Source organism: Camelina sativa, chromosome 15, assembly GCF_000633955.1.
Source record: "Camelina sativa cultivar DH55 chromosome 15, Cs, whole genome shotgun sequence".
Classification (NCBI taxonomy): domain Eukaryota; kingdom Viridiplantae; phylum Streptophyta; class Magnoliopsida; order Brassicales; family Brassicaceae; genus Camelina; species Camelina sativa.
In genome coordinates, this window is record NC_025699.1 from 21048024 (window position 1) to 21071944 (window position 23921).

The 23921-nt window shown below is 41.1% G+C and overlaps 1 protein-coding gene across 1 annotated transcript; it reads left to right on the plus strand.

Moving 5' to 3' along the window:
* Nucleotides 9646–10284, plus strand: LOC104748649. The gene has a single exon (XM_010470257.1). It carries the CDS (start codon nucleotides 9646–9648, stop codon nucleotides 10282–10284), a length of 639 nt encoding a protein of 212 aa, XP_010468559.1.

Genomic DNA, 23921 nt, shown 5'->3' on the forward strand with positions numbered 1-23921 from the left:
CCCCACACATCATATATCTCAACCTCAAGAATTAGATTTTGGGGCATCTCATTCCTTCTTGTGATATTCCCCATTCTTTGGCAAGCATCACACTTTGTGATAAACTTGTGAGTGTCCTTGAATAATGTAGGCCACCATAAACCAGCTTGTAAGACTTTCTGGGCTGTCTTGAAAGTTGCAAAATGGCCTCCATAAGCAGAACCATGAAAATGTCCTAACACTCCTTCAACTTCATTCTCTGCTATGCACCTTCTAAACAAACCATCTAATCCCTTTTTGTATAAGTAAGGTTCATCCCAATAGTATCCATTGATGTCCTTGAGGAGCTTCTTCTTCTTATAAGGGTTCATGTCTGCTGGAATTTCTTCACACACCTTGTAATTGACTATGTCAGCATACCAAGGTAGATCTTCACTTTCAAGTGCCATCCACTCCTCCATCTTATCCTGCTCGACCGCGTGGCCAAACACACTCGATAGAGTGTCTACTCGAGTGGTAGGTCGAGTGACTTCAAGTTGCATCAATTTCTCCTCAGGCATTGAATCGTCGATTGGAATTTCATCCTCTATCCTCATCCTAGAAAAATGATCAGCCACTCAATTCTTTATACCCTTCTTATCCTCTATTTCCATGTCAAACTCTTGGAGAAGTAGAATCCATCTTAACAACCTTGGTTTGATGTCCTTCTTTGAGTAGATGTCCCTCAAAGAAGCATGATCAGTATACACAATTACATTGGATCCTACCAAGTAGCTCCTAAATTTTTCAAAGGCGAACACCACTGCAAGAAGCTCCTTCTCTGTTGTTGAATATCTTCCTTGAGTTTCATCCAACGTTCTACTTGCATAGTGAATAACATGCAGCTTCTTATCTTTTTTTCTGGCCTAGAACTGCTCCTACTGCAAAGTCTGATGCATCACACATAATCTCAAATGAAAGATCCCAGTTTGGGGCCTGGACTATTGGAGCTGAAATCAAGGCAGATTTGATCTCCTTGAAAGCCTTCAAGCAATCTTCATCAAAGTTGAATTCAGTCTCCTTGCAAAGCAACCTTGTTAATGGCCTAACTATCTTTGAAAAATCCTTGATGAACCTTCTATAGAACCCAACATGACCAAGAAAGCTTCTTATATCCTTAACTGTCTTTGGTGGTTGAAGTTGAACCATGACTTCAATCTTTGCTTTATCAACCTCAATACCGTTCTCTGAAATTTTGTGACCAAGAACTATCCCTTCTTCAACCATGAAGGGACATTTCTCCCAATTCAAGACTAGATTTGTCTCCTCACATTTCTTTAAAACCCTGCATAAATTAGCAAGACAAGAAGAGAAAGAGTCTCCATAGACAGAGAAGTCATCCATAAAAACGTCAACCACATCCTCAATAAGATCAGAGAAGATTTACATCATGCACCTTTGAAAGGTAGCTGGAGCATTACATAACCCCAATGGCATCCTCCTATATGCAAATGTACCATATGGACATGTGAATGTTGTCTTCTCTTGATCATTAGGATGAATAGAAATTTGGAAAAATCCAGTATATCCATCCAAGAAGCAGTAATGGGTATGATTGGCTATTCTCTCCAACATTTGATCAATAAATGGAAGGGGAAAATGATCTTTCCTAGTAGCAGAATTAAGCTTCTTATAATCAATACACATTCTATGTCCTGTTATGGTTATAGTAGGAATTAACTCATCATGATCATTCTTTACTACAATAATTCCTCCTTTTTTAGGGACACAATGCACTGGTGAAACCCAAGTACTATCAGAAATAGGATAGGTTACACCAGCATGAAGCAACTTAAGAATCTTCTTTTTGACTACTTCTTTTAGGTTGGGGTTAAGCCTTCTTTGAGGTTCAATGCTAGAGTAAGATTCATTTTCAAGATGGATTCTATGCATGCAGAGACTAGGTGAAATTCCTTTAATGTCATCCAAAGAATAACCAATAGCTTTCCTAAATCTCCTTAGCTCAACAACTAGCAAATCAAGTTCCTCTCTACTCAATATAGCATTTACTATTACAGGATAAGTTCTCACCCTAGAAAAACGTACCTTAGCCCAAATGGGAGAGGTTTAAGTTCAACCTTTGGTGCATTTAGCTCAGACCAGTCTTCTGTAAGAGTTTTGGCAATGCACTCGGTCGAGTGGTTATGGTGCTCGATCGAGTGCGTATTCGAGTGGGTGGTCGAGCTTTCTGTACTTGCTACTTGAACTGACCAGACTTCCTCTCTTAATGCTGGTAACCCCTCAAAAACCTCTGGATGTTCTGATTCACTACAGGAGTCTAGTATCTCTTCATAGCCCTTGGTTTCTTTATGGATGAACCCTTCCTCTCCACTTTTGGTCAAAACAGTTCTAAGGTGATCTTGTTCTGCTAGCTTTCCATCAATTGTCCTTATAATTTGTCCAACTATTCAACCCAAAAGACTTGTCCTCCAATTATTGGTTTCTTCATAGCCTCTACAATGTCAAATGTCATTATGAGGTCTTCTCCCAAGTTGAGATCAATCTTTCCTTGTCTCACATCAATTATTGCTCCTGCTGTAGCTAGGAAAGGTCTCCCCAAGATCAAAGGATCTTTTGGTTCTTTATCCATTTCCAAGACTACAAAGTCTGTTGGGACTTCCACTGCTCCAACTCTAACTGGTAGATCCTCCAAAACACCATGTGGTAGTCTTACTGATCTATCAGCTAAAATCAGAGATATGTTGCATGGCTTAGACCTTGTAAACCCTAAGCGCTTAGCAACTGATAGAGGCATTAGGCTTACTGAGGCTCCCAAATCACAAAGGCATCTGTTGAAGGTCAAAGGGCCTATAGAGCAAGGTAGACTGAAGGAACCATTATCTCTTAACTTTTGAGGGTTCACTTGCTTTTGGATTATGGCACTACACTCATGGCTAAGAATCACCATCCCTTGAACTTCTTTGATCCTTTCTATCACAGCATCCTTCAAGAATTTTTGGTAAGGAGGGATCATCACAAATGCATCTATTAGAGGCATCCTAAGCTCAATCTCTCTAACTTGTTTGTCAAACAATGCCTTGTATTTTTCGACCATCTGTTTCTTAAATCTTCTTGGAAAATGTAGTGGAGGCTTGTAAGGAGGAGGAATGAACCGAACTTCTTTTTCTTTGGTGGAAGCTGGCTTAACTTTCTCCTGAGAGACTGCTCAATCAGCTGCTCGATCACCCACTCGATCATGTGCGCGGTCGAGTGGCTCATCGAGTTCAGTCATCTCCTTATTCAGAGTCTCTTCTTGTTGAAAACCCTCCCCAACTTGATCTACACTGTCCTTAGTGTCTGGTAATGCTCCTTGTCTTGTTGGTAAAACTCTTCCACTGCGGAGATTGATAGCATTAGCAAACTCTATAGAGTGCATAATAGCTTTGCCCTTGTTTTGGTCTTGCTTAGGGGAAGAATCCATTCTGGTCTCCATAGTCTCAATCCTGGAAGTCAGTGTGTCAAACTTGGCATGTAGTTAACTGTATATATTTTCCATCTTCTTGTTTATCTCAACAAATCTGTTTGCTGCCTCAAGCTGCTCATTTGCTTGCCCAATCAACAATTGTTGCATCATAGCTCTTAATTCTGGTTCTTGGCCTTGGGAGGTCTGAAACCCTGGAGGGGGACACAATTGAGGCTGGAACCCTTGGTGTTGTTTCTTGGGTGCATAGTTGTTTTCCTCTTTAGGCTGTTGAGGTGGGTAGACTTGATCTTGAGGATTGGCTACATTGTTGCTTCTATAGGAGAGATTGTTGTTTTTGAATCCTCCTTGGTTGTAACCATTGAATCCTCCTTGGTTCTGCATGTAGCACAACTCAGCAAACTCCCTATCTCCATCCTGAACAGGAACCTCTTCTTCACCAATGAAATGAACGGCCTTTTGTTGGCTGAGTAGAATCTTGTCTAGCTTCTCATTGACCATCTTCAACTCTTTCTTGTACTTCTCCTCTTGATCATTGGAGGTGAACATATTGTTCTTTCATAGTCTTCATTATAATTCCCATCTGACTGAGCTAGATTTTCTACCAACTCCCAGCCTTCTTCCACATTTTTGTTGAGGAAGTTACTAATGGAGGTTGTATCAAGAAGCATCCTTATCTTAGGTAGAACTCCTCTATACAAAGTCCTGAGCAAAGACTTATTGTTGAATCTATGGTGAGGACACTGAGTTTGGAAGCCTTTGAATCTCTCCCATGCCTCACAAAAGCTTTCATTATTCCTTTGTGCAAAACCAGAAATCTCATTCCTCAACCTTGCAGTTCTTGCATTGGAGAAGAACTTGGCTAGAAAAGCTTTTTTGCAAGCATCCCATGTGGTGATAGCTCCAGTTGGAAGTGTCTTCTCCCATAGATGAGCTTTGTCTCCAAGTGAGAAAGGAAAAAGCCTAAGCTTGAAGCCAACTTCACTAACACCATTGATTTTGGTGAGTCCACAAATCTTGTCAAACTCATCAAGTCGGTCGAGGGGATCTTCCATTGGCAAACCATGGAACTTATTTGCTTGAATCATAGAGATCAATCCACTCTTTGGTTATGTGTGTTTTGTGCATCTCCAGCACCAATGTGCCTTGGCCTTTGAACTTCATTAGCTTGTTGCTCCATTAGCAACTGATTCTCCTGTTCTTGTAAGATTCTTGTTCTCTGCTGTCTCAGATCTCTTAGTAGCCTGTTGATGTGGTCAAGGAGCTTCTGAAGATTTTGATTACCCTTGGACCTTGTTTGTATCAACGGACTCGAGCACAGACTCGGACAGACACTCGGTCGAGCACAGGCTCAAGTGGATGGTCGAACTGACTGAAACGAGACGTCTAATTGTATCCGGGTCTTGGCTCGATCAGGTACTCGATCGTGACACGGTCGAGTAGTGGTCGAGTTGGTGGTCGAGTTTGTGCCTAAAACTCAACACAGACAGGCATATGAAAAATCGAGATTAGTAGTGAACAAGGGAACAAAGGAACTTAATCTTAGACTCATATAAATCCTAAATGTCACAAAACAAACTCAAATGGGCAACGGCGCCAAATTGAAACTTGTTATTGTGTGTGGGTGATGAATGATGAATGAGATGATGATATGTGATGATGAACAGGTGGAATGCAAGGAGTGTCAATTTCCCTTATGTTGTTTTAGTATAAGAGATGTCAATCCTAAATGAGTGTGATGTAAGCAATGAGGATGTGAATACCTTTCTAAGTTAAGCCAATTATAAAGGATGTTTGTCACTAACAACCTAATGATGAATGTAAAATGCAGAATGATTAAAGCAGTATCGTAATGAAACAGAAACAGGAACTACAGTAATGCAAGACAAGTAATGAACATGATTAAACATGACTAAGATAAATGCAACAGAAATGGAAATACAATAAAACAAGAAATGAAACAGGACAGATGTAGAACATAAACAACATATATTGGAAGGAGCTCGAGCAAGCACTCGATCGGATGCTCGATCGAGTACTAGGTCGAGAGAGTTGAAATCCCAGAACAGAAACATAGCATCAACAAAACATAGCAGAACGAAAGTAAAGCAAACAACAAGCGATTAAACAGGATTCAAACAGGTAAATCAATAGATAAGGAAGGTCCTAAGGATGGATTCATGGGCTGGACTCAAGCTATGATTATCTAAAACTGGTCAATAAACCTCAATCAAACATGAGCTATCTCTAGACAATGATCTCCTAATACAAGTTAATCCAATCTCTTGGCAATAACAATCAGGCTAAGATACTCCTAGTCTAGCTCTCACTAGCAAATATCATATAAAAGCAGGCATTAAACAATAGATCATTATAGTCAAAAATAACAAAACATCTAATCTCTTAGCATGCTTCATGATAATCTCTAGATCTAACCTTATCTAACAACTTAGACATTGGTGTGATGCTAAGAAGCTTAAGATCTAACCTTACCCTCTCAGATATAAGGATAGCATAGAGCATATCTAGCCTAGAAGAGATCTATAACAAACAAGCTTGACCAATCTAAACAACCACAACCATCATCCAGCCTAACCAATCCTTAAGATCCTAAGCCACTACTCACAATCACAAAACATGATGAACAAAGTCATAAACCCATAAATCAATGAAACTTGCATGATTAGATAGAAAAGATAGAGATCTACAATATTGAAGAAAGAATCAAACAAGAATTATTAATACTTTGAGAGTTATGGAACAAGCAAGTATCAAAGATTTCTTAAAAATAAACAAAAGTGGCTAAGAGATCTAAGCAATATAAAGCAATAAGGAATAATTCCCAAAAGGGTAAATACTAGGTCTAGGTTTTTGTACTCTAAAAATTATCTCCTTTGGTGGCTGCAGGGTACAAGGCTTTATATATAAAAAGGAGTGGAAGCCCTAAAAATGCTAAAAAACAAAATAAAAGGGTGGCTCGGTCAACTCGACCCTGTGCTCGGTCGAGTGCATGGTCGAGTGGCCTCTTCTCCTGCTTCTTCGAGTCCTTCTCCGCACACGGTCGAGTGTCTGGTCGAGTGGGCGGTCGAGTGGACTTCCGGACATTGATTCTTCAGCTCTAACTCCCTTGCTTGATAGCTTCACCCCTCTTCAGCATTGCTTCCATGCTCCTTAGGCTCCAAAATCACCTATTTATGCAAGAAAATATGCAAATGCAATGCAACTCTACTCTAATGCATGAACAGTCCTAAAGGTATATAATAATGGCCAAAATAGATAGCAAAAGATGCAAAAGATGTGAATATGCTAAGGGAAAATAAGGTAACATATATGAACATCAACTTCATTTTGTGGTTAAAGAGGAGTGACAAAAATAGAGATACATGCACCAAGAATCACTTATGAAGAAAGGATACATGCACCAAGAGTTAACTATCTATATTTATTTTTTTTAGTTTCAAAACTAGTTAATACTTGGCTTTGTTACCAAGTTTCTTTTCTGATGTGATTCTTACAAGGAATCGACGGTCAAAGTTTCATGGTTTGGCAATGGAGGACCCCCTTGATCACTTGGATCAGTTTGATAGATTTTGTGGGACTGTTAAGATCAATGGTATCTCTGAAGATGATGTCAAGCTACGCCTCTTCCCATTCTCTCTTGATGACAAGGCTCAGATTTGGGAAAATAATCTGCCTTACAACACCATTACCTCCTGGGATCAATGTAAGAAGGCTTTCCTATCCAAATTCTTCTCTACTACAAGAACACCAAGACTAAGGAATAAATTATCAAGTTTTACTCAAAAGGGAAATGAGATTTTTTGTGAAGCATGGGAAAGATTCAAGGGGTACATCTCTCAATGTCCACATCATGGTTTCTCCAAAGAGTCACAGTTAAGTACACTCTATAGAGGAGTCTTGCCTAAGTATAGAATGCTTCTTGATACAACAAGCAATAAAAACTTCTTGGGTCAAAATGCAGAATGATAACACTCTAATTTACATGTTTTTAGCATCCCTTTTTGTCCATATTTTGCATTGTTCATACCTCTAATTTAGCATTTTTAGACCATTTACTGTAGGAATCAAGTTTTAGAGCATTTAGGGTGTTGCATTTCTGCATTTGCATGTATTGGATGAAAACAGGTGCTAAAGAGCCAAAAATGGGGAAAAACAAGGACAACTCGAGCATGTACCCGAAGGAGCCATCGAGCTACAAGAACAAGTCTGAACCCCAACACGATCGAAGAGGATCCAAGAGCGCGAAGAGCAACCCGAAGATCCACCCGAGGAGTTACCCGACTCAAGCCTCGTGTACCCCATCGAGTAGACCATCGGGCAGGTCTGGGAAGCTAGGTCAAATGGGTTTCCATATATAAACCCCCTCTTTCCCTAGCTCGCAAACGAGCACGCCGCAGACCCTCAAACCAGAGAGCGAGAGCTTCTGTGAGAGAACTGAGCGACTCAACATTTTTTCTTGTTTTTGTACTTTTAATTTGTAGTTTTTCATAGATCTTTTATCCCTACTCTTTTCTACTCTACTCTATCTTTTTAATAATGTCATTTTCGTTTATTTCTATGGATTTATCATTCGTTTCTATGTCCAAGTAGTGTAGCAAAGTTTCTAGGGATGGGATAGATGATTAGGTGTTCTTGATCGGTTAGGATGCTTTAGTTGATTGTTATGATAGATAAATTTCCTTCTAGGTTGATGTTCTTAATGCGGTCAACAGACCGACAGGTTGAGACTAGATCTAGGGCGTTTACAATGCTACAGGCCGAAAGGAGTAGATAAAATGCTTGATTAGGTCAATGCTAGAGGTATACTTAACTTTGAGTGACAAAATCAGATAAGTCTAAGTGTACTGACAAAAATGAATTGTTCTTAATGCCTGCTTGTTCATATTGCTAGTGCGACAGTGTGGTAGTATGTTCAAGGTTGATTGTTACTAGTGCGACAGTGTGGTGACAAGGTTTTAGAGGTTCATTGTCTAGGAAATAATTGCTTGAGGCATGTAAGGCATCCGTATCGGTCTAGAACACTTAGGATTCGATTACCCCCATCCTTAGGAACTTTCGTATTTCATTCTTTGCATTTTCCTTACTTACTCGACTACTTACCCGATCAGGTACACGATAACCTGCATCGAGTAATACCTCGAGCTGTTCATAGTTCATTTGCATACTCGATCACCCCACTCGATCCTGTACTCGATTGCTTGCATCGAGTGCTTAGGTCGTGTGGTTAACTTGTTTATATTCTTTTACTCTGTTTATATTAGGACTGTTAGAACCAAACCCCCTATTGCTTGGCTTGACTTGCTTGATTCTGATTGCATCCTATCTGCTAGCATAACAACCATTTGGATTGATAACTCTTTGTACTACAACTGCATAGGGAATTGATACCCTAGGTGAAAACCAGTCTATCACAGAACAAGGAATGTTATTGGTTGAGAATCTTGCTCAAAGTGATGGGATTTATGGAGAAGATTATGATAGAACTCCCAGGGACTATAGTGATATGAATGAGCAACACCGCAAGGAAATCAAAGCTTTGAATGACAAGATGGATAAGATGGTAATGACAAATCAAAAGCATGTTCACTTTGTCAATGAATGTGAATTTTATCAAGAAGGTATGGAAGCTTGTGTTGAGGGTCAAGAGGAGGTCAATTATATAGGTGGCCAAAGGTATAATAAGTTCAATCCTAATTACCGCAACCACCCTAACCTCTCTTACCGCAGCACCAATGTGGAGAACCCACAAGATTAGACTTATCCACCACAAAAACCTCCTGGTTTTCCTTCCCAACCTAGCTATCAGCCTCAACCTCAAGGGAACTACCAAGCCAAGCCTCAAACCTATTCCCAACCTCAGCAACAAATGAATGCACCACACCCTCAAAGTCAAGTAGATGACAAAAATGCTCTACTTAGACAACTCCTAGAAGGACAAGGGAGAGGTGCCATTTAACTTGCCACACAAATGAAGCCATGCACCAAAAACTTGAGAATGTATATGGTGAGTTAAATGCCAAGATTGAGAGTTTGCAAACACAGGTCCAGGGACAAGCTTCTTCCTCTTCAACAAGACAAATCGATTCTCTACTGGGAAAACCGGAACCAAACCCAAAGGAGTTTTGCAATGCCATCTTCAAGGAAGAAGTGAACAAGGTTACTAGTATGAGTTTCAAAAATCAAAAATGGATCGCCATGCTGATGAGAATGAACGGTTTATAGAAGAGATATCTGCTATTCTATATGGTCCTACTGTTGAGAGTTTGGTGGTTGCTAAAGTTGAGAAAACTGAGAAAGGATCTAGGGGTAATGAGATAGTCGCCAAGGAGGTTGAAAAGAAAGATGCACCAAGTGTTGCTCTTCCTCTTTATAGTCCTCCACTTCCATTTCCACAAAGGGTTTTTACAAAAGCAAAAAAGAAAGTGCTCTCAAGTTTTAAAGCTAATATGAGTAGAGTTGGACCACATTTCCCTTATGTGGATAGCTTGTCTCAAGTTCCTCTCCATATAGACTTCATCAAAGCTATTCTAGCAAACAGAGAGAAGGTGGAAGAAATCATGGGAATATTTGATTCACCAAGTGAACAACAACCCAGACCAAAAACACTTTCCAAGCTTGAAGATCCAGACAGATTTACTATACCTTGCTCACTTGGTGTTTTACAACTTGATGATGCCTTATGCGATTCAGGAGCAAGTGTTAATATAATGTCACTTGAGATTGTAAAGAGTCTTGGGATCAAAGACATGAAGCAGCCCTTTTCTTCCATCATGTTTGGAGATGCTCCATCAATATCATGGTTCGCTGGTTTGGACATCGGCTAGCATAGTGTCCTATCCCATGATATCTTAAGCATTTGATATCTCGGTTCCTTGTGTGAGTACCCTCAGCTTTTCCTTTTGAATCTTGTCCAACATTATTTGGCTTAGCTCCCACATATGGTTTGAATTCTGTTCTAGGCCGAAAACTTGACTTCCCTCCTTGTAGTAACTCGGCTTTGAACTAGAACCAATGACTTTTTGAGTACTGCTCTTCCTCTTAAGTTGCTCCTCAATTAGAATCACCTTATTCAATATCTCTTCCATGTCTTCATAGGTCTGCAACTCCATTTGATCTTGAATATTTCTGGCCAATCCTCCTAGAAACCTTGTCATAGTTGCATCTCCTTCTTCTTCAATGTCAGCTTTAATCATAAGAGACTCCATCTCCTTTAGAACATGTTCTTTTTTTTTTTTCCTTTTCTTCTTCTTTTTTTTTCTCTACAAAACTGAATACAAAATAAATAAATAAAAATAGAAGATGAAAAAGATAGAAGGTGAAAGAAAGAAGATGAAAAGATAATAGATGAAAGAAAGAAGATGAAAAGATGGATAGATGAGAAGATGAAAGATTTTGATTAGAAGAATACCAAAAGTCCTTGAGCGGGCTCTGATACCACTTGATGTGATTCTTCCAAGGAATCGACGCTCTAAGGTAGGTAGATTGATACTCCTAGAACGCCAATGGCTCGCAAAGCAGAATGATAAGGCGTGATATAAACTCAAAAATCCTTATGCCCCAAACTCTCTTAAAACAAACCATACAAAGCAAGGCGGCGGAACTTTAGATAGGAGCTTCACGGAGACAGAAGACATGGCGTGAGAAAAATCCCAAAAATACTTGTGCCCTAGACACTCTTGTAACGACTCTTGAATCCTCAACTAGTAAATGGCAACGTCAAGTGCGACGGAATCACTTGATATATAGAAAACTCTTTGATGTAACCCACCAAGGAGGAAGAACAAGTTCCAAAGGAACAAAAGAGTTTACCACTCTCAAATAAAAGATGAAAGATTTCTTGACTGAATGATTTTCTCAAATGAGATTACATGTGTTAATGAGATTACATGATTTTCTCATATAGGGATAGAAAAACTTGGTAACAAAGCTAAGTATTAATTATTCTTGAAACTAAAAGACAATAAAGATAGATAGTTGAATGAAGACCCAACTCTTGGTGCATGTTTCCTTCCTCCAAAGTGACTTTTGGTGCATGTATCTCTTATTTTCGTCCCTTTTCTTTAACCACAAAACAAATTGATTATTTTGGGTTTTCTTGGGCTTGAATTAGGCTCAAAGTGGACTGGACTTGATATATATCATCCCCAATAGAAATTTTCATGTTCTCTTTTCTCCAAATATCTTCAAATATTAAATGAACAGCTCCAGCAAGTTGTTTGGTCCTTGCCCTTGTCATTGGTCCGACAGGTACAAGCATAGCATCCTTAGGAAAAGGCTCAGCTTCCACTTGATCATCCTCATTACTTTCCATTATCATATCATTTTCCTATATAAACTCATGTAAGACCAATGAAGTATCAACCAAACTTTTATCAAAACCTTATCTTTCTTTGATAGTGATTCAATTCTGTTCTTCGTGAACAAAACCAATTGTTTGGTGTGATTCCAACTATCAAAACTGACTGCTGTGTGTGATTCCAACTGTCACAAAACCGATCTCCTTGGTGCGAGGCTGAGAGATCCGATTTGGTGCGAGGCTGAAAGATCAATCTGTTATATCAAGAGTATTTCCGCAACTCTTGTGCGACCATTCGTTCCACCATCCTTATTCTTGAGGCTTCATTGTCTTTAGAATCAAGGTGTCTCTATCTACCAACTCGAAGGTGTCGATTCCTTGGGAGAATCATATCAGTTTTGAAATTCTAAATGTAACAAGAAACAATCAAATGGTAACGCAACCAAATTGATAACAGAATTTTCACCCAGAGTATTAATTTCCTATGCAATTGCAGTACAAAGGGTTATCAATCCAAATGGTTGTGATGCTAACAGATAGAATGCAATCAGCACTATGCAAGTCAAGCCAAGTACTAGGGGTTTTAACTGACAACCTAATATGAACAGAAAAAAAAAAAAATAAAGCAAGGAACCACTCGACCAAGGTACATGATGCAAGCAGTCGAGTACCGGATCGACTAGGTGATTGGGTTACAAGAAACTAAGAACAGAATGACGAACCACTCAAAGGTCCACACAATTCAAGTGATCAAGTACTTGATCGGGTGGAGGATCGAGTTACTGCAAAAACTGTAAACAATCAAAATACGAAAGCTCCTAAGGATGGGGTAACTGTACATAAGCATTCCTAATCAACCTAGAATGGTTTACATGCCTCAACCAATCTATTCCCTAGAAAATGAATCTCTAACCCTTGCTAATCCATTCTCATAAAAGGAACAATCAACCTCTATCACTTCCCTACCCAACTCTCGTTGGAGAAACATGACCAAGCAAGCAATAAGATCTGATCCATTAATTTCAATGAATTCCTTACTCATCTAATCTCTTAGGCTAAGTAAATAAATCTTTCGCATAAATTGGCTCAAGCATTCAACAAACATCTCTCAATGGAGAAACACCTAAGATCTAGTCTCAACCTCTCGGTCTGAAACTAACATTAAGAACACTAATCCAGAAGTGAATTTTTAATAAGAACAATCAATCTAAAACATCCTAATCGATTAAGAACACTCACTAACCTATTGATAACTCTCTAATTTACACTTTCTTAAGCATCATTTTATCCATGTTTTGCATTGTATATAGCCTAACCATAGCATTTTTAGGTCCTTAACCTTAGGAATTTGCATTTAGGCTATTTAGGGTGCTGCATTGTTGTTTTAGATTGATTGTTCTTATTAAAATTCCCTTCTAGTTAAGTGTTCTTATCTTATCCCTCTCTCGGTAGAAACCCTACCAGCTGACTTTCTCTATTTAAAGATCCCCGAGCCTCTCCTCCCCAACATCACAAATTGATAAGTTTACTGTCAACCCTAAAAACTCTTTAGCTTCCAAGTTTCTACTTTCTCTCTAAAAATCGAGTGTTTTTCGATCTTTGGGAACTAACCCTATTTGATCTTGAGTTCAGCTCTTTCATCTTTTCAAGGATCCACCTATGGCTCCAAATATCAAGACCTACAAGAAGAAAGGAACCTCTTCCACCTCCGCCTCTACCAAATCCGGAGAAGGAGGCGAACTTGCTCGAGATTCCCAGGGAAGAGGAGATATTTCGTATGCCTTGCCGATAAGTGGACGATTCCAATGCCCAATTCGAAGCTCAAACCGATCCGCCACCCGAGGTGATACTCAGGTACTCGATCATGTGAACACTCAAGTCTGTTCTTCAAGCCCAGTAGCAAGTGCTGTCCGCAGATCTCCATGATGTAGGAACCTGTCTACGTCAGAGAAAATGGTAACTGACACCATGGAGAATGACTCGGATGCTGACGGAGGAAGATGGGAGGAAAACCAAACCGCCTATTTGAGAAACAGAGCTGCGGTTGCGAAGGGGAAGAGACCGGCTTGGGAAAAGGCCGAGAAGGTGGCTGAGAGAGCAGCGGAAGAAGAAGAGGAGCACACTGATGGTGAGAGCCTTGACCAAGACGAGGAGCAGTGAGAACACACCCAAATGGCGTCGAGGAGGCTGAAACAGAGAGAGATAGAACCACTGGTAAGCTATTCAAGGTTCTCCGCAAGATAAGCTTTGTTGGAACCGCTACCCCCACCATGAGATGATGAAAAAGCTAGGGATTGCAAGAGATGTCGAGTTTCTTTTTGACATGTGCCACGTGGGAAAGCTAATGAGAATTAATCTAGATGCATATGAGGAGGAGACGGTTCACTTCCTCACCACACTACGGTTACACTATTTCGAAGACTACCCGATTAGGGAATCGGGTTCATCACTTTCTCAGTGCGTGATAGCTCTCTAATTTACATGTTTTAGACACCTTTTTGTCCATATTTTGCATTATACATACCCTAACCTTAGCATTTTTAGGTCCTTAACCGTAAGAATTTGCATTTAGGCCATTTAGGGTGCTGCATTCTTGCATTTGTGCATTTGGATGAAAACAGGTGCATTAAAATGGGGAAAAAAGGTGAAACCCGAGCATGTACCCGAAGGAGCTATTGTGCAAGAAGAACATTCCGAACCTCAACCTGATCAAAGAGGATGTAAGAGCAGGAAGAACAACCCGAAGACCTACCTGAGAAACAACCCGACCTTATCCTCGTGTATCGCATCGAGCAGACCCTCGGGCAGGACTGAGCAGCTAGGTCGAAAGGGTTTCCATATATAAACCCCCCTCTTCTTCCTCTCGCCCTAGCACGCCGCAGAAACTTATAACAGAGAGCAAGAGCTTCTGAGAGAGATCTTGAGCGGCTCAAACACTTTTCCCACTTTGTTAGGATTTGTTTTTATTTCTTTCGCATTTCATTCTAGATTTTTATTATGTACTCTTCTACTTTTATTTTATTTTCAATACAATGCAATTTTTATTCATTTGTGTTTTTGTGCTTTCTACCATGAGATCCGAGTAGTGAAACAAAGTTTCTAGGGATGGGATAGACAAATTTGTGTTCTTGATTGGTTAGGATGTTTTAGCTTGATTGTTTGTTTTATATAAATTTCTTTCTAGATTAGTGTTCTTAATGCTATTTTCAGACCGAGAGGTTGAGATTAGATCTAGGGTGTTTTGCCATTGAGAGATGTCGTTGAAATGCTTGAATCAATCAATGCTAGAGATTTACTCACTTAGCCTAAGAGATTAGATGTGTAAGGAGTTTATTGACAATAATGAATCGGTTTGTAATGCCTGGTTGGTCATGTTTCTCCAACGAGAGTTGGGTAGGGGAGTGACCAAGGTTGATTGTTTCTATCACGAGAGTGTTTTAACAAGATTTTAGAGATTCATTTTCTAGGAAATGTTTGCTTGAGGCATATAGGACATCCATACTAGTCAGGAACACTTATGAGTCGATTACCCCATCCTTAGGAGCTTTCTTATCTTGATTGTTTCACTTTATTCTATAACTCGACCCCTTATCCGAACTGGTGCTCGGTCACCAGCTTTGTGATACCATCGAGCTAGTCATCCTTGACTTCTTGATCCGACCATTCCACCCGATCCTGTACTTGAATGCTTGAATCGAGTGCTTAGGTGGTGTGGCCTTACCTTTTTATTTTCTTTTGCTTATTTAGGATTGTTAGCTTAAACCCCAATTATTGCTTGGATTGGCTTGCTTCCTTCTGATCATATCTTATATGCTAGCATAACAACCATTTGGATTGATAACCCTCTGTACTACATGCATAGGGAATTGATACCCTGGGTGAAAATCCTGTTATCAATTTGGCGCCGTTGCCATTTGGTTGAATTTTGTTTGCTACGTTTAAGATTTCAGCACTTGCTAGATCAAGTTCTTTTCTATACTTTGGTTCGGCACTAACTTGTTTACTTTCCAGTTTGTTTGTTTTGTATTTCAGGTACAACCCGAGTATCCACCCGACCCGTCACTCGATCACCTGGATCGGGTAGACCTTCGTGTACTCACTCAGTCACTGATTGTGCATGCAAATACGGTCCAAGGGTAGCCAACACTAGAAAATCAAATGAAAGAGAGGTAGAGACCAAGCATTGCCAAAGCTTGGTCTCTCCATGAGATTATAGAGACTAGAATCTAACCCTTTGAATGTATAAGACACGATTTTAGTAAGGGTAAAACCCCCAATTGGAGAGCTTGTTTTTATTAATGATATATGTTACATATTTATACAATGAGTGAATGGGATATGTGTCTCCCTTCTAAACCTAAGTGCAACGGCCACATATACATACACATATACACATTTGGGTTTGTAGAAAGTGAAATGAAGAGAGAGGGGAGCTGGTCCCAAGCATGTAGATAGTGACAGCTCCAAAGTGACCTCTTAAGCCAACATGTGACTCTCACACTTGTTCCTTCTCTCTCTAATAGCAACTTGTGACCTTTGAATGTTGTTGGACGCCCAAGAGTGATAGGGACACCTCCTAAATGGAACTTTAGGTCATATGTGACTCCTTGCAACTTGCATTCACTCCAAACTCACATGGGACCACCTTTTGCCGCCCAAACTCTATTTGAATCCTAGGGTCTTCTGCACTCCATTCATTGGCCCTAGGTTTGTACATCTTCATCAACATATCTTGACCCTACATTTGCACAACTTCATCTTCAATACTGACCCGAGGTTTGCACATTCTTCTTTTGTAGTTTAACCTCGGTTTAGCACATCTTGATCTTGATAACTTATGACCCGGATTATGCACACGCTGTAGTCTTGATTACTCAACCCGGACATTGCACATTTGTTTCTTGATGGAGAGTGGCGAGTGAACTCCCGGGTGTGTGACTTCTTCATCCGGTTCAATACTCATTGCAGCTTCCTCTCTAATACTCCGCCTCAAGCTTGGGCGGTGGGGACCAAAGACCAAGCTTGCAACACACAAAGAAATACCTCTTGGGATAAAACTTTGCCAAGGGAAAAAGAGTATAGCCTTCATGGTTGAATTGTGTAGCTATGGCCTTGGTTTTGAATGTGGGATGGCTTTGGCTTCTTGCTTCTTTTGCTCACACACCATTGCTCCATTATCCAAGTGAAACTCTTCTTCTCAGCTAGCTTACAAGTGGCTTTCTTTCTTTTACACCTTCAACAAAAGATGTAAAGATTCTTAAGTATATTTGCCATAAGAATAATATTAAGCTTAGATTGAGACATGAGAGAATAAATTGGAAAATGAACTAGCATTTACTAAGTCTAAATTCATTTTAATATATAACTAAAACTCAGATTTTAAACATGCAAATTCAATTTTAAATTATGCTAAATCCGGTTTAAGATTCAGTTTATAAACTCATAATTCAACAAGATAAACTTCAGATTTTAATCATGAATTTAATTCCTAAAGTCAATTTTTAAAATGACAAATTAAATATTAATAATCTGTTTTAACACAAGGCAATTCTCTAAAACCACAACCTAATATTTGTTCTCTAAATTTAGATTCTAAACATAATTCACTAAATGCATGACTAATCTGATTCAAATGTGATTGATGAATTAATTATATTGAAAGAGTTAAGGGTTTAGAGATAGCCTTTGATCTTCTTTGTTGATTGAGACATTCTTTGCACCACCACTTGAGTTTCTGCCCCATGGGTCTCCTCTTTATGGTTAATGACTTCTTGATCCCAATCTACACTCCTTTGAAGCTTGATTGCATCAAACTGCTTCTAGAGCTCCATGACTCTCCCCCTCAAGATTGGCTTAAATAATGTATTAGAACCAATCTTGAAGCTTTGTTCACACCCTTCTTGTCACTTCTTCTTGTCACATATATCGCGACAACTTTGTTGAAAAAAGCGGAGGCTGAATCGCAGTCGAAGTCATCTGTACGAGTCGATCTTTGAGACGTTTCGGCAGAGATTTTGCTTGTTGCCGAGAATAGAGTACCCAGAACTTGTCGCTGAGTAACCCAGAGTTTTGAAACCAGAATGAGAGTATGAGTAACCAAGATTTTGAGAATAAGTATCCATAAGAATAGTGTAACCAAGAATGAGAGTATGAGTAACCAAGATTTTGAGAATAAGTATTCAAGAGAATAGAGTAACCAAGAGTAAGAAATTTTGTGTTTGAGTGTTTATGAAGCTTTGAATAGAGGTTTGCTCTGTTTTCCCTCCATTGGACACTCTTAGAAGCACAGATCTTGAGCCTGCTCTAATACCATGTTGGAATTTGAAGAGAGTGAGCTGCAAGATACACTCTACTCCAATATAAACTCACAAGAACACTTAAAACGAAATTTTTGTGTTTATGTGTAAAGCCTTTAAGATTCAACTCAATGAGAGTGTTCTTAAGGTAAAGAAGGAGTTATACACGCCAATATAAGATGTGTATACTCAAGAATAAGTATGAGAGACAATAGAACTCTCACACCAAAGATAACCCAATAACCCTTTAGAATAGTTTAGAGAATGGTGTAGAGAATTAAATGAAAGAGAGGTAGAGACCAAGCATTGCCAAAGCTTGGTCTCTCCATGAGATTATAGAGACTAGAACCTACCCATTTGAATGTATAAGAAACAATTTTAGTAAGGGGAAAACCCCCAATTGGAGAGCTTGTTTTTATTAATGATATGTGTTACATATTTATACAAGGAGTGAATGGAATATGTGTCTCCCTTCTAAACATAAGTGCAACGGCCACATATACATACACATATACACATTTGGGTGTGTAGAAAGTGACATGAAGAGAGAGGGGAGCTGGTCCCAAGCATGTAGATAGTGACAGCTCCATAGTGACCTCTTAAGTCAACATGTGACTCTTCCACTTGTTCCTTCTCTCTCTAATAGCAACTTGGGATCTTTGAATATTGTTGGATGCCCAAGAGTGATAGGGACACCTCCTAAACAGATCTTCAGGTCACATGTGACTCCTTGAAACTTGCATTCACTCCAAACTAACATGGGACCACCTTTTGCCGCCAAAATTCTATTTGAATCCTAGGGTCTTCTTCACTCCATTCATTGGCCCTAGGTTTGTACATCTTCATCAACATATCTTGACCCTACATTTGCACAACTTCATCTTCAATACTGACCCGAGGTTTGCACATTCTTCTTTGGTAGTTTAACCTCGGTTTAGCACATCTTGATCTTGATAACTTATGACCCGGATTATGCACACGCTGTGGTCTTGATAACTCAACCCGGACTTTGTACATTTGTTTCTTGATGGAGAGTGGCGAGTGAACTCCCGGGTGTGTGACTTCTCCATCCGGTTCAATAGTTAGCTTCATGCTTCCTCAACTGTTGAGGGGCATAAGAAATCACTCTACCGTTCTGCATCAATACGCATCCTAGTCCTCGACCAGACGCGTCCGTGTACACCACATACGGTTCATCCAGTTCTGCTAACGCTAGAACTGGAGTACTTGTAAGCATATCTTTCAGCTTCGAGAAACCCTGCTCACACTCGACCGACCACACAAAAGGTTTGTTCTTCCTCGTTAATTTGTTCAGTGGTTGACCAGGCTTGCATATCGTTTCATGAATCGTCGATAATATCCAGCTAGCCCTAGGAAACTTCTTATTTCCGAGGCTTTCCACGGTCTAGGCCATTCTGCTATGGACCTAGTCTTCTCTTGATCCACGGACACTCCCTTGTACGATACAACATGTCCTAAGAACCCAATCTCTCTTTTCCAAAAGCTGCACTTACTAAGCTTGGCGAACAGCTTGTGCTCCTTTAATCTTCCCAACACCTCCCTCAAGTGCGTACTTTGCTCCTCCTTACTCTTCGAGTAAACCAAAATGTCATCTATGAACACAATTACAAACTCATCCAGGTATTCTCGGAACACGTTGTTCATTAGCTTCATGAAAGTTGTGGGGGCGTTAGTTAATCCAAAAGGCATGACCACAAACTCGTAGTGGATGTACCTTTTCTGAAAGGCTGTCTTTCGAATGTCTGTTTCCTTGATAGGAATTTGATGATATCCTGAAGCCAAGTCGATCTTCGAGAAATACGTCGCTCCCTGGAGTTGGTCTAACAATTCATCGATCCTCGGCAATGGGAACCTATTCTTCACCGTCACCTTATTCAATCATCTGTAGTCAATGCAAAGTAAAAAGGTTCCATCTTTCTTCTTCATGAACTACTTGGTTTCACAAATCCCTTATCCATCAACTCACTCAGCTGTTTCTTCAGCTCGACCATCTCCGCCAGTGCCATACGGTACAGAGCCTTAGATATCGGGGCCGTACCTGGTTCCAGTTCAATGGTGAATGTATCAGATCGTGTTGGTGGTAACCCGGACAATGGTCCGAGTACACTCTCAAACTCTTGTACCACCGATATGTCTTGTAGTACCACATTCGTGCCTTCGTCCTCTATTGTGATGTACACTTTGCATCTGTTACTGATCAACTGTTCAACCTAAACTGCCGATACAAATAGATTTCCCAAGATTGGCCTGATGCCCTGATATTCCAACATTCCCTTCGTGTTTTCAAAGAGAACTCGCCCGCGGTGGCAATCCAGATGAGCAATGTGTTTACCGAGCCAGTCCATTCCTAGTATCACATCGTGTGACTTCACTCGACAAATTACCAGGTCAGCCGACATATCCATGCCACACACCATGACCGAGATGTTTCGTACTACTCCGTACATCATCATCACCGGGTTACCAATTCAAAGTTATCACCGGGTTCTTTCTGAAATCCACCTCTCCCAATCTTATACGGGCTAACAAAACATTGCATAGCCCCGGTATCAAACATCACATGAGTTTCCACACCACCCATGAATATGGTCCCTACATAATTCCTACTTGTTAAGAACCTAACCAAACAAACACACAATTCTCACACACAAAATTTCGACAAAGGCAGCATAAAAAATTACCAGTTATCTGCCGAGACGAGCTTGCCCCCACCAACCACTCATCAATCGAGTACACACTAGGCATAATCGCCGGTGGCTTCGGTGGTGGTGGCAACGGCAACACCTTGCTGAATGTGTCCAGGCTGGCCTTACTAGTAGCATATCCTGGGGTTGTTCCCTTTTTGAGGATAGCTGCTGGCCTCATGGTCCTTTCCTCCATACACAAAACACGCACCCTGAAACTGTCAGCACGGTCCCGAGTGTATCTTACGACAGGCGGACACACTCATACACTACCCGAAGCCCTTCCCGCGGGTTTCCGTCCCGTGGTCTGCTTCGGTCTGGTACCAGGTTCAGGTTTCACCAGCGGTACCTGTTGTACCGAGGTTCCTTCAGAGTTTTGTTGAGATTCCTCGGCCAGCCCATTTTCCAACATGGCGGCCTTCTCAACCAGCTCCGCAAGACTCCCATATTTCTGTATCATGCATCGCTTATGGAAATCCACCCTCATGCCCCGCAAGTTTTAACGTACCTGAACATGTTCCTCCTCCATCTGATGACCACCGTACCTTTTGAGTCGGTTAAACTCGGTTTCATACTCTCGCATGGTCTGAGTCCCCTTCCTCAAGTCCAAGAATACTGATTTAAGGCGGTCAAGAGCTTCTTGCGGAATGTATTTCGCAAGGAACAATCCACGAAAAGTCTCCCATGAACAATTCGGATTAGTCATGCGATATACCATGCCCTTCCACCACGCATGGGCTTCTCCGGACAGATAGTGGATTGTAATATCCCTTCGATACTCCAACTGATGTGACCCGAAGACGCTGTTGCGGTACGGTCGCGACTTGAGCTCTCGGCAAACTCACGAACGGTGAAACTTTCCTCGGTAAAGATTCGTGGCTTTGGATTTATACGAGAAACAAACGAGGGAAACGAAATTTGAAGCGATTCAAACGAGCCGTTTAGGATTACGACCATAAGGTCTCTTCGTATCGTACGGATGCGGCCAAATGCGACTACCGAGTGAAAGTGGTGGATGCGATGGTGGTAAGAAGTCGAGATGGTATGATGATGACTCGAGGACTTATGAAGGAGAACTCGAGGTTGCGAAGGTGGAAAGATGAAAACGAAGCGAGGTGGAAATGAGAGTGGATAAGGAGACGACACAAGAGGTTTGACTCTCCTCTTGATACGGTCTCTAACAAGGTCGAACCCGGTTCGAGGCTTGTTAGGGTTTTATCAAGGTTCAATCTCGGATTGAAGAAAGAGAAGAGTGAGACAAGTTTCAAGAATCTCTCTTGAAGAAAATTTTTATTTTCATACAAGTCTAAAGGAGGAACAAAGGCTAAGAGGAGTTTAAATAGTTAGGTCTAGGTAGGGGCTTAAGGACACGCGGATTCATCTTGATCCGCACATCATCCTTTGACGTGTTCTATTTGCAATAAGAACACGTTGCCACCTTTTGACTAACACGCTAGCCACAAACTCTCTCAACGTTCATAAGCAAAAGCATCAAGATAGGAATATTCCCCAAAGTTAAATTTTAAACCAATATAAGAAATAAAAGAGATAACCGCCTTGGCCTTGCGCGGGAAGCAACTTGGCTTAAGGCGTTGTCCGTTTAGCTCCATGCCTCGTTAAAACCTTCTCCGGTAAACCCATTGGGAGAAACCCGGTGTAAGGAAAAAGAGTACACTTCCTTGCTTAACGACTTGATCGTCTTCACTCATGGGTAAGAGTGAAGACTAAGCGGACTGATCCTTCGGAGTTTTCATGGGCTGGCGTTGAATGAATGATCGGACAAATAGGCAGAGCCGCTTCTTGGCCGCCTTTGCTGAGCTCTTGGACCGTCTGGTGGCTCCGGGAAGGATTATTGGAGCCTTGGCCGCGTCTGAAGAGGTTGTCCTGGTCGCGTCCGATGCGTCTTTGTCAGGCGTCTCGGTCGCGTCCGGCATGTCTTGGTCTTCTTGTCCGAGGTCGCGTCCTGCGTTAACATCATTCCCTCCCCCTTGAAAAGGTTTTGCCCCCAAAACATCTCCGTCTTCGCCTACATAAAACGAAACGAGGTCAGTAACATTGAATGAAGTCGATGTACCAAACTCACCTGGAAGCTCGAGTCGGTAGGCGTTGTTATTGATCTTCTTGATGACTCGGAATGGACCATCTCCTCGCGGACTGAGCTTGTCCCTGTGTTTTTGCTGAAACCTCTCCGGCCTTAAGTGCAACCAAACCCAATCGCCAGGCTTGAACAGCATCGGTTTTCGTCCTCGGTTGAGAAAATGTGCGCACTGCTCGTTCCTTCGTTCTATATTGGCTCGAACCTCCTCGTGTAATGCATTGACTTGAACCTGTATGCGACTTCGAACGGTGACCTCTTCGTGGACGAATGCACCGCTTGGTTGTACGCGAACTAGATGATCGGAATGCACTCGAGCCAAGAGCCTTTGTTGCTTGCGATAGCCATGCGGAGTAAGGCGCCTATTGATCTGTTGACAACCTCCGTTTGTACGTTGGTCTGAGGGTGAGCCGCGGTGGAGTAGAGGAGCCTCGTCCAGAGCTTTTGCCAAATAGTGCGCAAGAAGTGGCCAAGGAACTTGGGATCCCAATCAGAGATGATGGTGCGAGGCACGCCATGAAGCCTTATGACCTGACTAAAGAACAAATTTGCCAATTGCACAGCATCATTGTTCTTGTGGCACGGGATGAAGTGAGCCATCTTCGAGAACCTATCAACAACCACCATGATACTATCTCTATGCGCCAGAAGGGGTAGACTGATGTTCATATATTTTACCATGTTTTCCCTTAGTTTATTCACATCTTTTGCATCTTTTGCTATCCATTTAGGCCATTATTGTGTAGCTTTAGCACTAATCATGCATTAGAGTTTAGTTGCATTGCATTTGCATCTTTTCATGCATGATCAGGTGATTTTGGAGTTTAAGGAGCATGGAAGCAATGCTGAGGAGAAGTGAGCCAATAATGAAGGGAAAGCAAGAGAGTTAAGGCTGAAGAACCAAGGTCCAGAGTCCAACTCGACCGCACACTCGACCAGACACTCGACCGTGTGCTGAGGAGGACTCGACCGAGTGGAGAATGCACGAGAGAAGCCAGCTCGACCTGCCACTCGACCGAGCACAGGTCGAGTTGACCGAGCCGTTGACTATTTTGTCTTTTAGTGTTTT